The sequence below is a fragment of the Motacilla alba genome, chromosome 1 (assembly GCF_015832195.1).
Source record: "Motacilla alba alba isolate MOTALB_02 chromosome 1, Motacilla_alba_V1.0_pri, whole genome shotgun sequence".
Lineage (NCBI taxonomy): Eukaryota > Metazoa > Chordata > Aves > Passeriformes > Motacillidae > Motacilla > Motacilla alba.
Window position 1 is genome coordinate 110,492,795 of NC_052016.1, and position 14,237 is coordinate 110,507,031.

A 14,237-nucleotide genomic window follows, 5' to 3' on the forward strand; every position below is an offset into this window, starting at 1 on the left:
TCAACAGCAGCAGCTATTTATTACACACCTTCATGTTGTAATTTGGTGTGTTATTAGTTAAGGACTGTCCCTCATTTCAAGGAGCTCATGGAAAGAGCATAGCAGAGGAGAAGTGAAGTTGTTCTGCTAGTCTGGATGGAAGAAGTCTTAGTTATTGCTACTCTTTTGTGGAAAATACTTCCTAAATCTTTTTGAGAGGGCTCAGAATGGTGCAACAAAATGCTGGATTAGAAATCTGCTTCTTGCCAAATGTCAGATATTAAATACTCTGCTTGTTACTAGAGAACTCATTCTTCCTGACTCCTCAGTATGGCTGCTAAGTGTCTCCTTCCTAACTGCTTAAAAGCATAATTAATTCCATACAGGGTCATTCTTAAGGCCTTGTTATGAAGGAGCAATTTGGAGAGAACTGAGTTCAGTTTTGCAGTGGGAACATCAAGGCTGCTCTCAGCCTTGGCTCGTGCTAAGCTCAGCAAACAGATTGGGCTCTGCAATTCTGGTAGATCATGAGAAAAGCAGCAGCCTCAGGACAGGGATGCTGTGATATGTCTTCACCTGCAAGCTACAAATCTATGAGTTCATAGGTATGAAAGTAGGGCCAGAGGGTGGCGTGAAGTCCTCCCTCAGTAAATGTGGACCAAACGTCACCAGCATTCACTGCTGCTCTTGGGCAGAGTGAGGTGCTGCTGTGGGGACAAGCACCTGCATCACCACTCCTCACCCAGGAAAAACAAGTGCACACTTGTGCTGTTACAGAGCTGTTTCTAAAGAGTGAAGAGCTCTTGGCTGTTGCTTGTGGTGGTTCCTCTCTGCAGCTAGCTGTGGTAAGCCCCCCCAGAGGATGGAGAGAAGAGCCACAGCACATTAATCTGTTTTGAAGTATCTGTTATACGTCTCAGGCCCTTGATCCTCTGACTGGAATTAAAAGGCTAAGAGGAATTTGCAAAAAGGGAGCATTTTCTGTCCCAGAAGCCTTTTTCGTGCTTAAAAATTGCTGTTTGAGAACAGAAAGGCCATTGTAAACAGAACAGGAGAGTGAAGTGCCAGTCACAGCACTGTGTGTCCTTGCTCAAACTTACAGTAAAATATAAATTGAAGTTTTGACTCTTTCAGGTGTGTTTTCTCCTTGTCAAAAAAGGGACAGTCCTTCAGATTTACAGCTAAACCTGGAGCACAGGTCCCAAGGCATACATGGCAGGCTTGCTTCCTTCAAAACAGTTCAGCTGATTGCTGCTGTGAACAAACATGAAATTGAAATGTAGTTAATTAAGCCCCTAAGTTTTTTTCTTTATGCCCTCACCATATACATTCTTTCTTCAATTTTCCATTATCTCACTACATTACCTCTAACATTTAATCTCCTTATTATGAAAAAAGCAGAAAATAGACCAGAAAACAACCTATCCCTGCTCCTCCCCTTCACAATCTCCTAATCAACAAAACAGAGAGAGTTATCTCTGACAATTAGAGCCTGTAATCTAATGGATGGTTAAAATATGGACATGACATCACTCTTTTAGCCTTCATTTATTAGTTTTTCGAGTTGATATACTGCAAAATAAGCTGCTCAACTTGGAGAATAAAGCAAGCAGTTAAATTTATTGATAAAAGACAAAATGCTGCCGTTTTTGAACTCTCCCCTTTGTTACGTGGTTTGAGTGAGGACATTAGTTGTCATAAAAAATTAGGATCTGCTGATAATTCTTTTATTAATGGAGCTATTTAAAAGCACGAATTGTGTATACCTTGTCACTGATACCACACATTTTCCATATTCTGATAGATCTTCCTTTGGAAAGATCTTTCTCATTGTCTTGCAGTTCCTTTTCTCCTCTCTTTAAAAGAATTTTTCCAAAGCAATTACATTGCATTCACATGGCTCTATAAAACTTTTGAGTAATATTTTGCTAATGACATCAGGATATTCCTGTTTGAACATTTACTAGAGTTGCTTCTAAGTTATTATGAACTAACCACTAATTATCATCATCTTTATTTCTTTAACCTAATTTCTCCTTTATAAAATCACAAAGTGAAATTTTGGGCTCACTGAACTCAGGGTTTCCTCTGAGGGGATTTGGATCTTGCTGAAGCCAGTCCAGATTTTCCATTCCTATGGTTGAAGCCACTGTCAATATAGATGAGCTTAGGCTAAGGGGATTCATTTGCTATTCACAGACTCATGGAATATCCTGAGTGGGAAGGGACTCACAGGGATCATCAAAGTCCAGCTCCTATTCAAATCTAGGGTTTCTTCTAGTATATATGAGAAATCAAACTGTGAGAAGAAATGCCTGGCAAGAGGTCTGTTTGTTTAGGATGGTTATGTTCACTGCATAGCGTACAGAACATGAAGCTGTTTATTTTGAATTTACATCCCAGAAATTAGCTGTTGATGTTGCTGGCATAATCCTAATTTTTCAATTTGTTGTTCAGCAAAGCCTCTAAAGCTACTTTACTTGTTTCAAAATGCTCTCCTCTAATTCCAACAGGGAGTTCCTCTATGCGTGTTTGAAAGACACCCAAGAGAGTTTTCACGGCTGCGGTCCGTGTTGCAGCCTCTTCTGGGTGAATTTTGTGTCATCAGCATGGCTGGCCTCACAAGCACAGTGGCCACATAAAAATTAAACAGATCACGTGACAGGAACACTAAGAATTGCTCCTGTTGGGCATTTATTGACTGTACACAGTTAAAGTCATTAAACAATAGATGTCAATGTTCTAGAAAGTGTAGGTAGCACGTACTGAAATGGAGAAATACCTAAACTTTAATGTATCTTAGAATTCTTAATGTTTTTACTTTCTTCTACTGAGTTCAATTTTTATCTTTGCTCCTATAATTCATAAAGGTGAATGCCAATGTACTGACAGACAATTTCTTTTGTTCTTACTACAGGTGGTTTACAAGCCCAACTACTGTAAATGCTTTTTATAGTGCATCTACCAACCAAATCAGTGAGTATCTTCCTTCTGAGCCTTGTGCTTCTTTGGGGATGTATGTATCAAGCTTCAGATAACAGCTGTACCTGTTGTGTTGTTTGTGACTGAAAATTAAAAGTTCAAACCTGGTAATTCAGCTGTGAGACTTAAGTGTGTGTGTGTGTATTTGTATTCTGCCCATCGTGAATGATAACTTGCTCACTTCAATTAAAGCCTAATGTTTCTATCTTCTGTTTTCTGTAGCAAAAACGTGTACACACATATCCATAGATACACTGTGATAGCAGTTCTGTCCTCCAGTATTGACAGATATGTAACAATAAATGTGACTAGAGAAGACTGTGTTATAGACTAGAAAACATAAGAAGGTTTATCCAGTGGATTTGTGCAATGCCTTCAAGGACAAGGAGTGATATCTAGTTAACTGAAAATTCTTGCCTGTATGTGCAGTACTACCTGTCTGATTCTAATTTTTTTTAGACAGCATATATTCTAGTGTGGAAACAAATAAGGTAAAAGAGCTGAGTTTTTCAATGATGTGTTACGAGTTTGGATGTTCATTCCTGTTTGCTTTAATCAGGCTTTGAATTGAAATTTTCTAACAGGCTTTAAAATTCTATAGCAGGCTTTAAAATTCTATAGCAGTCTGCGTGCAACAGTTTTACCTTTACCCTGGCAATTCTCTTTGCTCTTATTTGCTTTGTATGTTAAATTGGCCTTCTTTTCCTGTGCTGTTAGGGTCTGGAAAGTGGCTGCCACCACTTCTGTGGTCTCCGTCCCCAGAGTCAGGACCTCAAAAATTGCTGAGTGATTCCCCTTTTTTCTCCTGAATCTCTTTTGGTCACAGAGAGAAAGGTACAAAATTAATGTATCACACTGAAGAAGGTACAGCAGAGAACTGGCAGTTGGAGTCTGCTGGTATTTGCTTCTACCAATTTCTGTAAACAGTTTTGCTGTCAAACCACTCACTTAATTTTTTTTTGTGTCTGAGTAATCTCATTTGTAAAGCATGTATAATAATTAGGAAGTCCTTTTGATTAAAATTAGTGCTAGATTATTTTGATTAAAATTAGTGCTTAATTAGAGGGCTGCCATCATTAGGCGGTTTCATTTTTGTTGATCGTCTGAGGGAACACTTGGCTGAGGTGGTCACAGCTCTGAGGTACCCCTGAAGCATTACAGCTGCTCTTCCTCCAGCCACCACTGCTGCTAGAAAGGTTTTGTGTGAGTGGAGAGGAAGCCTGCTCAGAGAACAATGAGAGCCATTGCTGTTATACCTTCTTTAATATTGGGTTCTTTCAAATTTGAGCAGTGCTCAGCTGTCCCAGCCTCTCTGCCATGGCACATTAGAGAAAACTGTGATGAGAGGCTGGAGCCACTGAAAATTTCACACTTGCTGTGTCTAAAAGAGTCAGAAGGCAAAAAAGAGGCATTTGTCAAATGTAACCCGTCAGTCAGGGGTGTAGAGGTGATTGTATTTTCCACCATAACTGCTGATCTTCTCGTTCTGCTGGCAAGTGACCTGGAAGTTTGGACAGTGCCACCCACTCTCAGTCCTTTTAGAACCGTTTCAAAAAGGAAAAGGGAGGTGGTTCTTTCTGAACAAAATCCTCTCACACCTGAGAGAGAGGTAAAAATGTAATCACGCCCTAAAAGTGATGTGCAACAGGAGGGAAGATTCAGAGAAGGGCACGGTACTGTCTGCCACTGCAGGCTGGCGTGTTTCTATGGGGCAAGAGGCCCTGGGTGATGTGGGAGGAGCATTCTCTGGTAGAAGTTGCTGATAAACATTTGACACATCACTACTGATTTCCCATTAATGCTGGTGGGGAAGAACTGCTACCTTACTGCTTTGCAGCTGTGTTCTCAGTAGTAATCTGTACAAAGTTCTGGGGGCTTCTCACATGCCACAAGAACTGTGGCACTTTTAAAGGCCTAGTTAAATAACAGAAAAAAGTTCTAGAAACCAGAATCATTTGAGAATAAGAATTAAGCTTGACCTCTAGCAAGCTAGATGTAAAACTGTGATTCAGCAAGCCCAGAAGGATTTCGAGGACCAAATTTCTAGCAGCATAAGAACTAATGCTAAAACCTTTTTGTCAAATTCTCTGAGAGAGGAGAGTCTCTAAGGTATAAAAATAAGATAGTTCTTTGCATTGAAACAGTTTGGGAAGTTCTAATCCTGGAGCTTTTGCTTGTGACAGGTTGGTCCCAGAAACTGTTAAAAATTTAGTGTCAATAGAAGGGACTTTAGAAGAAATTCATACAAGGAACTGTGACAAATATAAGGACCAGATAATATTCTCTCCTAATAATAGGTATTTTGAAGGAACTTAGACAAAAATTTTCCAACCATCTTTGATGTACAGCTTATAGGCTTCTGGTGGCTTATAGTGGCCTCAGCACAGAAAGAATAGGTGTGACAAGTTTAAAATCCTATTTTTCACAAGACATTTCAGAGGGATCTGCATAACAAGTCATTTTAGCCTTTATATGAAGGAATCTGGTTGTGACCACAACATAATTAAATAGAGTGAATGAATAAGCATATGATATAACAGTGAAGAGTGAACATGAGAATGCGAGATTTTTTTGCTTTTCTCTTGGAAAAAAAAAATCATTATTTCTTAATCTACTAGGGTTATTTTTAAAATTCAGAAAGCAAGTAAGTATTCTTGATAGGATCATATGTTTTTTTTCCATAGAACACTTTTGATGAGGTTCTTTCCCAATACTAATAACTGAAAGTTGTCATGGGACAAGTAAGAAGGTCCTTTCATAAATTAATGACTGATTAGAGATAAGAAAAGGAGGTAGGAACCAATTGCTTGCTGGCAAATAGTTGGAGGGGTGTGTTGTGAGTATCTATGCTCCTCACTGCAGTAGCAGATGAACTGAAAAGAGGGTGTTGTGTTCTGTTCTGTACAAAAGAACAGAGGAATATAAACCCAGTCCAGGAGGACAGTTCCCTCTGCTGCTGGCTGTTGGAAGGTAGGAATGTGTGCTAGCAGAAGAATTACCTCACAGGTAGCTGCCTGAAACTCCTTCACATCTACAACTGATCACTCCTGTAAATGAGTGAGTGTCCCAGATATCCTCTTCATCTGCTTGAGTGCCCCTGCTCTTCTGTGAGCAAACTGGACTTTATTGTCTTCAAGGCCCATCTATTTTTGCTCTTTACAAGTGAGTTTACTAAGAAGCATTTGAGAAATAATAATTTTAAAATGTGTAATATAATTTGATGGTGCAAAGTAGTTTTGACATGAACTGAAAAATCCCTGCTTCCAAAATTCAATTCTAAAAATTAAGACCACTAGTTTGGAAATAGAAATGTACTGTGTGAGGATATCAACAAAACTACAGCAACTCCAAACTTCATTAGCCACTGGAGGCTTCTTGAAAAAGTTTAGAGAAAAAGAAACATCAGTGCCTTGACCCATGGATTCTGAAAAGGAGCAATCATCAGGTGCCTACACAAGGGAGGGGAAATGTGGCTGTCCTGAGCACTTCTGAGCTTTAGGAAGCTGCTTTTTTCTTTCTATGTTCAGAGCACAGGGAGATCTCTGACACTCCTGATGGAAGGATCACAAATTCTTCTCTCTCTGTAATCTGTATCACTGACATAAATATTGGAATATCCATGCAAGTCCATGTGATTTTCATATACAGGCAGGCTGTTAGTGTTTTTAACTTGACTACTCAGTCAAACTACTTAGTGCAAACACTTTTGTGTTTGGTGTTGCTTTGTTTCATTTTCATTACTAAACTATTGATAGTTTGAATGACCACTGATTCTATTAATATTTCCAAAGGAGAGATAAGTAGCTGCATCAAGGTGAGATGTGCTGCAGAGTTAAAAAATATGTTACATATAATTTATCTTAATATCATACAAGTTTACTCCTGATGTTCTCTGTCTGTGAGTTTTATTTATTTATTTCCTCTTTTTTCATAATTCAAAGTGTCTTAGGGGAACCACTATGCATGTTTATAATGGTTGTTAATTGGTTTTTAATCCTAGTTTGGATAATTTTTCAATTTTCTGTGCATTTGCTCATCAGTTTCCCCTTTAATTATAGCTACTTAACAAGGACAACAGGTATGTGTCATTGCCTTTAGAATCTCAAAATGTATCTAAGTACACTTCATATCATCTAAGCAGCATGAATACTATCTTTTTAATTATCATAATTGGAACACCAAAAACAATTTCTAAAGGATTAGTTTATTTTAATGCACTCTAGAGCAGCCAACAAATATGTGCTGAAAATAGACACAAGTGATGATCAAAGTGTGCTAGCATACTTCTGTTCAAGAAAAGGTTTAATTTCATTACAGCACTAAAATATTGGCCTTTGAATATGTTAAGGATAAAAGGGAACTGTTAATCAGACATTTGGTGTGTTTAGGGTTTTTTTCAAAGTGTAAATATGTATGCCTCTAGAATATATAAAAATAGTCACACTTGTGGGCTGTGAACAGTAATGAAAGGGAGATTTACAGTGAACTGAGGCAAATATAAGCAATGCACTCATGAGGTGTAAGCTTGAATGGAGGTACTGAATAATTAATGTTGATATTATCTCTGTAAGTTTATATCCATGCTCCTAAGTCATTTGTGCTGTTACTGCAGTTCTCTAGTGAAAGTCAAGAGGCCTCTTTAGAGAGAGGCCTCAATACATGTTACAGGAGGCAGATATGATCTACAGCAGAATTTAAAAATTGCATTCAAATTAGCATCCACAGAGAAAACCCCAGATGAGCGCTCATATTAGCTAGTAAGTCTCATCTTTGCAGGGAGCATCATGCAGATATTGACACTGGCAGCTCACTGATGCTGGGAGTTGCAAGGGAGAACTCTTATCTTGCCAGGAGCCAGGGAAGTGCTGGCAAACAGCACCTGGTGCCATGGCCAGGGCAGGATGAGGGGAATGTGCATAGAGCATTTTCTCTTCCCTTAAGAACTGGACTGTTTGGAAGGTTATTGATGAAGGAGTTTCAAGTGTGCTATTAGTTTCCTGGAGGTTAATGAACTTAACAGATTTGGACTGAACACTTTCTGAGCGCTGTTATTAAGTAAGCTTTAAGTGTCTTAAGTGAGCCCTGATTTTCAATTTTCCTGATTTACTAAAGACCACTGTTCTCTATTATTTAACCATGGTGCATGATCCTTACCTCCATTCTTTATTTTTTCTTCCTAAAATTCCTATCTATGAATGTATAAAATAGAAGAACCTGTTCTTTTTTCTTCTCCCCCTAGCCCCCATTCCCTCACCCTGGGGAATCCACTGAGGCTTTTTCCTCATTAAAAAAAAGATTTAAGTTTCATGTAAAACAGATGTTTTCACATTTCCTACTCCCTTAGGAGACAGTATTCCTTGGCACCTCACAAACCACGTCATGTTTCTCCTCATGTTGCCCCACTGAGATTAGTAAACACCAGGTTCTCTCTTTTTCATGAGCAGAAAAAAGCCTCTTGTCATGTGAAGGAGAAACTGAGCCAGGAATTGAAGCAGAGGCTGCAGAGTCTTCTGCTTTAAGACCATTACTTCCTGGTATCTCTTTAATTATTTTATTCACTGAGTTCTTCATAAAATTAAGCTTTGTGTTCATGCATTCCATGGAACAGTTACTGTGCCTTACACAATTGATGTTTTCTGTGTTGAAATAAGGTGTATGATTCAGGTCCATGTAATGACAGACAGTTTGGTCTCTGTCACCTACATATGGGTGCTCAAAGCTTTTTGGGTGTCTCAAAGTATCTGAAAGCAATGTATTTTTTGTCTTGTGTTTTATCTGAGATAAAACTTGCAGGAGCCCCGTGCCAATGAGACTGACGGCTAGACCCCAAACATCAAAACCATCTCTGGGATGAGATTCAGTAGTCCGAACAGAAGTCTGTGGAACCATTTTAAACAAATGTATCCTATCCTTTGGGCTGTTTTTAGACAGCTAACCAACATCCCAACTGTCTTCACATTTAATTCCTTATGTGAATTCAATATTCTTTGATTACTGACCAGCAGTTCGTCTTCTGCTTATATCTTATCCCTTTAAAACTCTACATCTGAATTCATTCAGTGAATGAATGTAACTTCTAAAAAACAAGTTAGAGCTTTTGAACACATCTAAGAACTGTCAGCACACCAATTGGCAGAGTACCCTGTATAGCACCCAGTTTAGCACAGCTGTCTCTGATATCTGTTACTTATCTGTGGGATTCACTAGCCTGTCAGAAGTTGCTTAAAACAAAACAACCTCATTACTGGAAGTTGTAAATGAACTAACTTGGAATAAGGCTTTTTCTTGCTCAGTTAAAAACAGCGTGCATTATAACTGAATAATGGAAGTGAACTATACAATATGAATTCATATTTAGACTTGAACTCCAAATTTTCCTCGTGATTTGCTGAATCTCCTCATGTGTTTTTGGTTTAGTTTATCCATTATTGCTCAGCATTATCAGATCAAATGTAGTTATTTGTGTCTTCTTGGTGAACTAGCAATATTACACTGAGGTAAGGGTGTTCATCTGCAAAGTGTGTATAATAATACCATGAAGGTATTAGCTAGTAAATGGATTTATTAATGGCAGTGAAGCCCCTGCAAAACTGAAGAAAAAGAAAACACCTTCAAATTTTAAATACATTCTGATAAGCTTTAGAGCACCTTGGTGGAGAGAGATGCTGAAAATGACATCAGAGATAAAACGAAGATAGAAACCTTTAGTTACATTAAAAATAGTCCTGTGCAGGCAAAGTTCTGTCAGAGCTTCCAGATCAGCATAAATTAGAGTGAAATATTTGGAGTAAGCCAGGTGTTGGCTCCACTGCTTGAAGTGCCCCTGCATTCCAGAGCAGTAAGGTGACTAAGGGGAAAGTTGAACAATCACTGTCCAAGACACAGGGGTTTGGAAAGCCAAAATCCCCGCTGGAGATGAATCTGGCAAGGGATGTGAAGAAACTTTTCTGCAAGTGTAGCTGCAGCAGCAGCAAGTGGAGGGAAAATGTAGTGCTGAATGAGGGCAGGGAGCCCTGGTAACAGGAGATTTACCCTTTGTGGAGGAGGAGTAGGTTAGGGAATGTTTGAACACACTGGGCAAGCACAAGCCCATGGGCTCTGACAGGGTGCACCTACAAGCTCACAACATCCTTATGAGGCCACTCTTGGTAATCTTTGAAAGGTTATGGTGACCAGGGGAGGTGCCTGAGGACTGGAAGAAAGCAAATGTCACTCTTATCTTCAAGAAGGAAGATCTAGGGAATTACAAGCCAGGCTCACAACAGCCCCCGTGTACATGATAAAGTAAATCCTGGAAAGAGTTTCTCTGACCAGCTTTCTACATTGAGATGACTAGCTCAGTGGAGGAGGAGAGAGATGTGAATATGATTTATTCTTTAGAAGGAATTTCAGCACTGTCTCCCCTAACATGCTCCAATGCAAACTGCTGAAGAACTGTCCACTTTAGCAGATGGTCAGGTGCACTGAAAACTCCTTGAACTGCTGGGCTTGAAGGGCTGTGATCAGAACAGCTGGTCCCAGCATGGTGGGATCAGTGGCACAAAGTCCATCCTGAGGATGATCTAGCCTGGCTGTCCCACCTTGCCACTAGTAAGATACATCCATGTAGGGTACCAGTGCTGTTCTGTGACAGCCTGAACTCAGCTGTCCACAGAGCAGTGCTCTTGTGACGTGTGACACCAGTGCCCATCTCAGAATGATGCTGCAGCCCAGTGGCATTGCTCCAAATTTAGGTGTCGGTTTTAAGAAGGTAGTCAAAGCACATTCTGCAAGTCCAGGTCTTGATGATAGATGGATTTGTGTGGGGTCTGTAATAAGATAACATAGTTTTCTTCCTGTGTGCTGTTGGTGAGTAATGGCCTTGGGTGTAGACCCAGGGCCTGCATTTGTAATCTAGTGTATAAAGAGAGAGACTGTCAGCCTGTATCTCATTTCTGGGGCTGTGTAGAGGGAGAAGGCTTTAAAAGATGCATAACACAGGCTGAATTTGTGGCCAAGTGTTAGCTCAAAATACATTCCCGCTGCCTGTATCTATTCCTTAAGATGTGAAATTCCCTGAAGTCTGTCTGTCTTACTCCTTCAGATCTGTCCTTTGCCTGCTTGAAATCCAGTGGCATAGAAATAATCCCGTTAGTATTTATTGCATCTGCAGCCTACTATGAGCTCTCTGAGTTTTTTCATTAATCCTTTTAGGTGCAATATGCCAAGCAAAAAAGAAACAGCCTTCACAGGGGAATTGCCTAAATCAAGGGATTCAAATCAGCACAAAATAAGAAACTGTCTGGTGATCAATCTCATGTTACACTTTCAAGGACTTTCTAGGTATAAGACATTGTTATCCTTGGTCCTCCCAAGGATGATATAGTTGTTGCTTGCCTGAAGGAGATGTTGCATAAAAAGTGTTGTCAGCTCTTAATGTGTTCCTTCTAGTGTTGGAATAGTGGACAAGCATCCTCAGTCCCTCAGTGCTGCTGACCTCTGGAGAATGGGACCCATTTGCTATTCTAGCTCACCAAGTATCACTTTTAAACTTAGATTTTTCTTTACTGCCAACAAACAAACAAAACCAACAAAACCACAAAAACATGCACCCTCTAAACAGAACAACTCCTTCTTGCTGATAATGTATTCCAGTTTTCTGAGGTTTTCTGAAGTGTGCACTACATTCTACTGGCCTCTGACTCTGCTTTGGCCTGAAAATACTTCCTGAGCTTCCTTTGGTGCAAACTACAGAGGTGTTTTCACACATGTCCAGAAGGAGAAACCACTCCTTCAACCAGCACTTTGCTCAGTGATATCTAACCTAAAATGGATCCTGACTCTGAGTAAAATAATTACCAACCTGTTGTACAGATTCAGCACTGGAGCTTCCTACCATTCATGCACATTGACTTGTTCAGTGAAACTATCTCATGGCTGAGCTCACAGCTGACTGTGTTTCAGCAAAGTTCTATGAAGACACATTTAGTGTAGCTGGATAAGCCTGAGTGAAGATTTGCACCTAATTTGCTGTAAATAATGTATATTACCTCTACTACAGACAAGAGCAAACTCACTACAAGTTTATACCAGGAAAAAAAAATTGCAGCTCTTTAAAAGATCTGGATAGCCTCTTGGTGCAGTGACAGGCACCCAGGATTGTGTGATCATTAAACATGGTTTGGTTTGTGGGGTGACTGTGCTGCCTTGGTTCACACTGCCTTCAGTATGGGCTCATTTGCTCATTTTGGCCACAGTTCCTCTCCTCTGTTGTTGTGGGGATGGGATCATTCAGAGTTAGCAGAACCTAAGCTTTCCAACACCTTTTCTGAATTTCAGTGTTTGGAGGGAACCAGTTCAAACTAGATTTTCAGCTCTGAACACAGCTCTTAAGGCCTAACAAGCAATTTTCATCAGGTTGTATGAGTGTACCATTGCTGCTTAAAATGTTCAAAACATGCATAATAAATAATCTTCTCTCTGCACTGGGAGGCAAGGACAGTTAGATCAGTAAAACTTTGTCCTTGACATTGGTAAAATTGTGGCTTGCAGTGCTGGAAAAGAAAATTATACGCTTGAAACAATAAAACAACATCTGGAGAAGTAAGAAAAAGAGAAACCCAGGCAACACTCGGAAAATAAGTTTGAAGCCCATACTTTTTATAAGCTAGTTGCAGATAGGGAATTAGGGCAGCCGTGGAGGAGCAACAGAAAAAAGCAGCTGGGCAGCCCAGGAGGACATGCCTTGTGCCACATCACTTGGCATGAATTACACTCAGCATACTGGGTTTGTTTTGAGTTTCTTTTTATTGGCTTTTTTCTGTTGTTTTTTTTTTTTTTTTCATTTGAAAGGTAGTTTTTAAAGGCCTTGTAAGGAACTTGCCTGACAACTTATCTCAGATATAAAGAAATCCATAACCAAACTATCAACAAAAAACCGAATAGGGTTAGAATCAAATTGAGATGGTTTTGTATTGTTCTGGATGTTCAGGTGATTTCTTGAAGCGAGACCCATAGGGGTAAGGAAGAGTTCCTGGAAAAACAAGTGAATCCCTTGAGGAAATGTTCTTCCTCAACAAGGTGATGAACATGTGGGTAAACCTTCTAAGCAGGTGCTTTATAGATGAGAGTTTGTGGCACAACATTTGGGCCTGGAAAGATGGCACCTTTCACCATCACATAAGAACTTTGACCATGGGTTTATGTTTTATTTAGCAATTATTTGGGCAGTTAAATTTTTACCATGGGCAGTTCCACTGTCTTTAGTAACCTGGCACTAAAATGTCACCCTGGAATTAAAAATAAACCTGTGACTTTGAATTTGAGGAACAATGTTGATTCCTATGTGAAACATCAGTAGCTCATCACTCACCAGAGTGTCTCCATTGCTGGTTTTTTGGCAACTGGTTAGTCCATCAGAAGCAGCCAGGTAATATCTGTAGCTAGGCTGACCCTACAGCCTTAATAATCTACAGTTTTCCCTTACACAAGTACCTAAGTATGTACCTCTGTTTTTCACAGACTAAATAGAATCAGGCTTACATTTTATCACTTTCATATTTCTTGCTTCACTGAAGCCTCACTAAGCTAACAGTGTTTTAATTCTTATTGCATGTTACCTTTGTATTGTCTGTTGATCAGTCAGCACATCTGAGGATAATCCAGTACCCTTCATAGGAGGCATGGGGTGTGTTTTTCACAGAACACATGCATTTACTCAGACCTGCTTGTGGCAGGATCTCTGCTGCCTCTCTGAGATCTTCTCTATTGTATTCTACCACCCAGGGGAAAGGTTCCCTTGAAAAGCCTTCTGAAACCAAACAAATGAGGTCATAAAATCTAAGCCCTTGGGAATTGTGACAGCTATTCAACTGTATTCAATTGACCTCACTAGATATATATTTTTTTTTTGGTTTGTTTGTTTGTTTGTTGTTGCAGGATTCCCAGCAGGAGAACTTCAAAAGCCTTTCTTTTGGGGAACAGAGTATCCTAGGTAAGTAGTGCACAAGGGAGCCTCATCCACCTAGAGCTGAGGAATAACAGGGAAAGGTATTGCAAACACATGTAGACAAAGAAGAGGTTGAGGAGAAGAAGGCTGTGGTGCTGAAGACAACTGAAAGACAGCCCCTAGGAAATCTGTGTTGTCCTGCTGTAGGGCAAACTTGGTCCTTGGGTTGTGTTTTCTCTCCTGCTGTATCCTGCTTTTGCCTCTGGAAGGGCTGACTTTGAGAAGTGCTGCTTTGTGTGGTATTTTCTTACCCTTGGGAGCTGTATGTGTTGCTGTTGTCTTAAACTGA

At 39.8% G+C, this 14,237-nt stretch overlaps 1 protein-coding gene across 1 annotated transcript in view; it reads left to right on the top strand.

The window, feature by feature from the left end:
- PHEX (phosphate regulating endopeptidase homolog X-linked) overlaps positions 1-14,237 on the top strand; it is a 101,125-nt gene that overhangs the window by 69,339 nt on the left and 17,549 nt on the right. The window contains exons 15-16 of the mRNA XM_038129578.1: positions 2,897-2,955; positions 13,879-13,933. Coding sequence (XP_037985506.1) covers positions 2,897-2,955; positions 13,879-13,933 — 114 coding nt within the window. The remainder of the gene's footprint in view (positions 1-2,896; positions 2,956-13,878; positions 13,934-14,237) is intronic.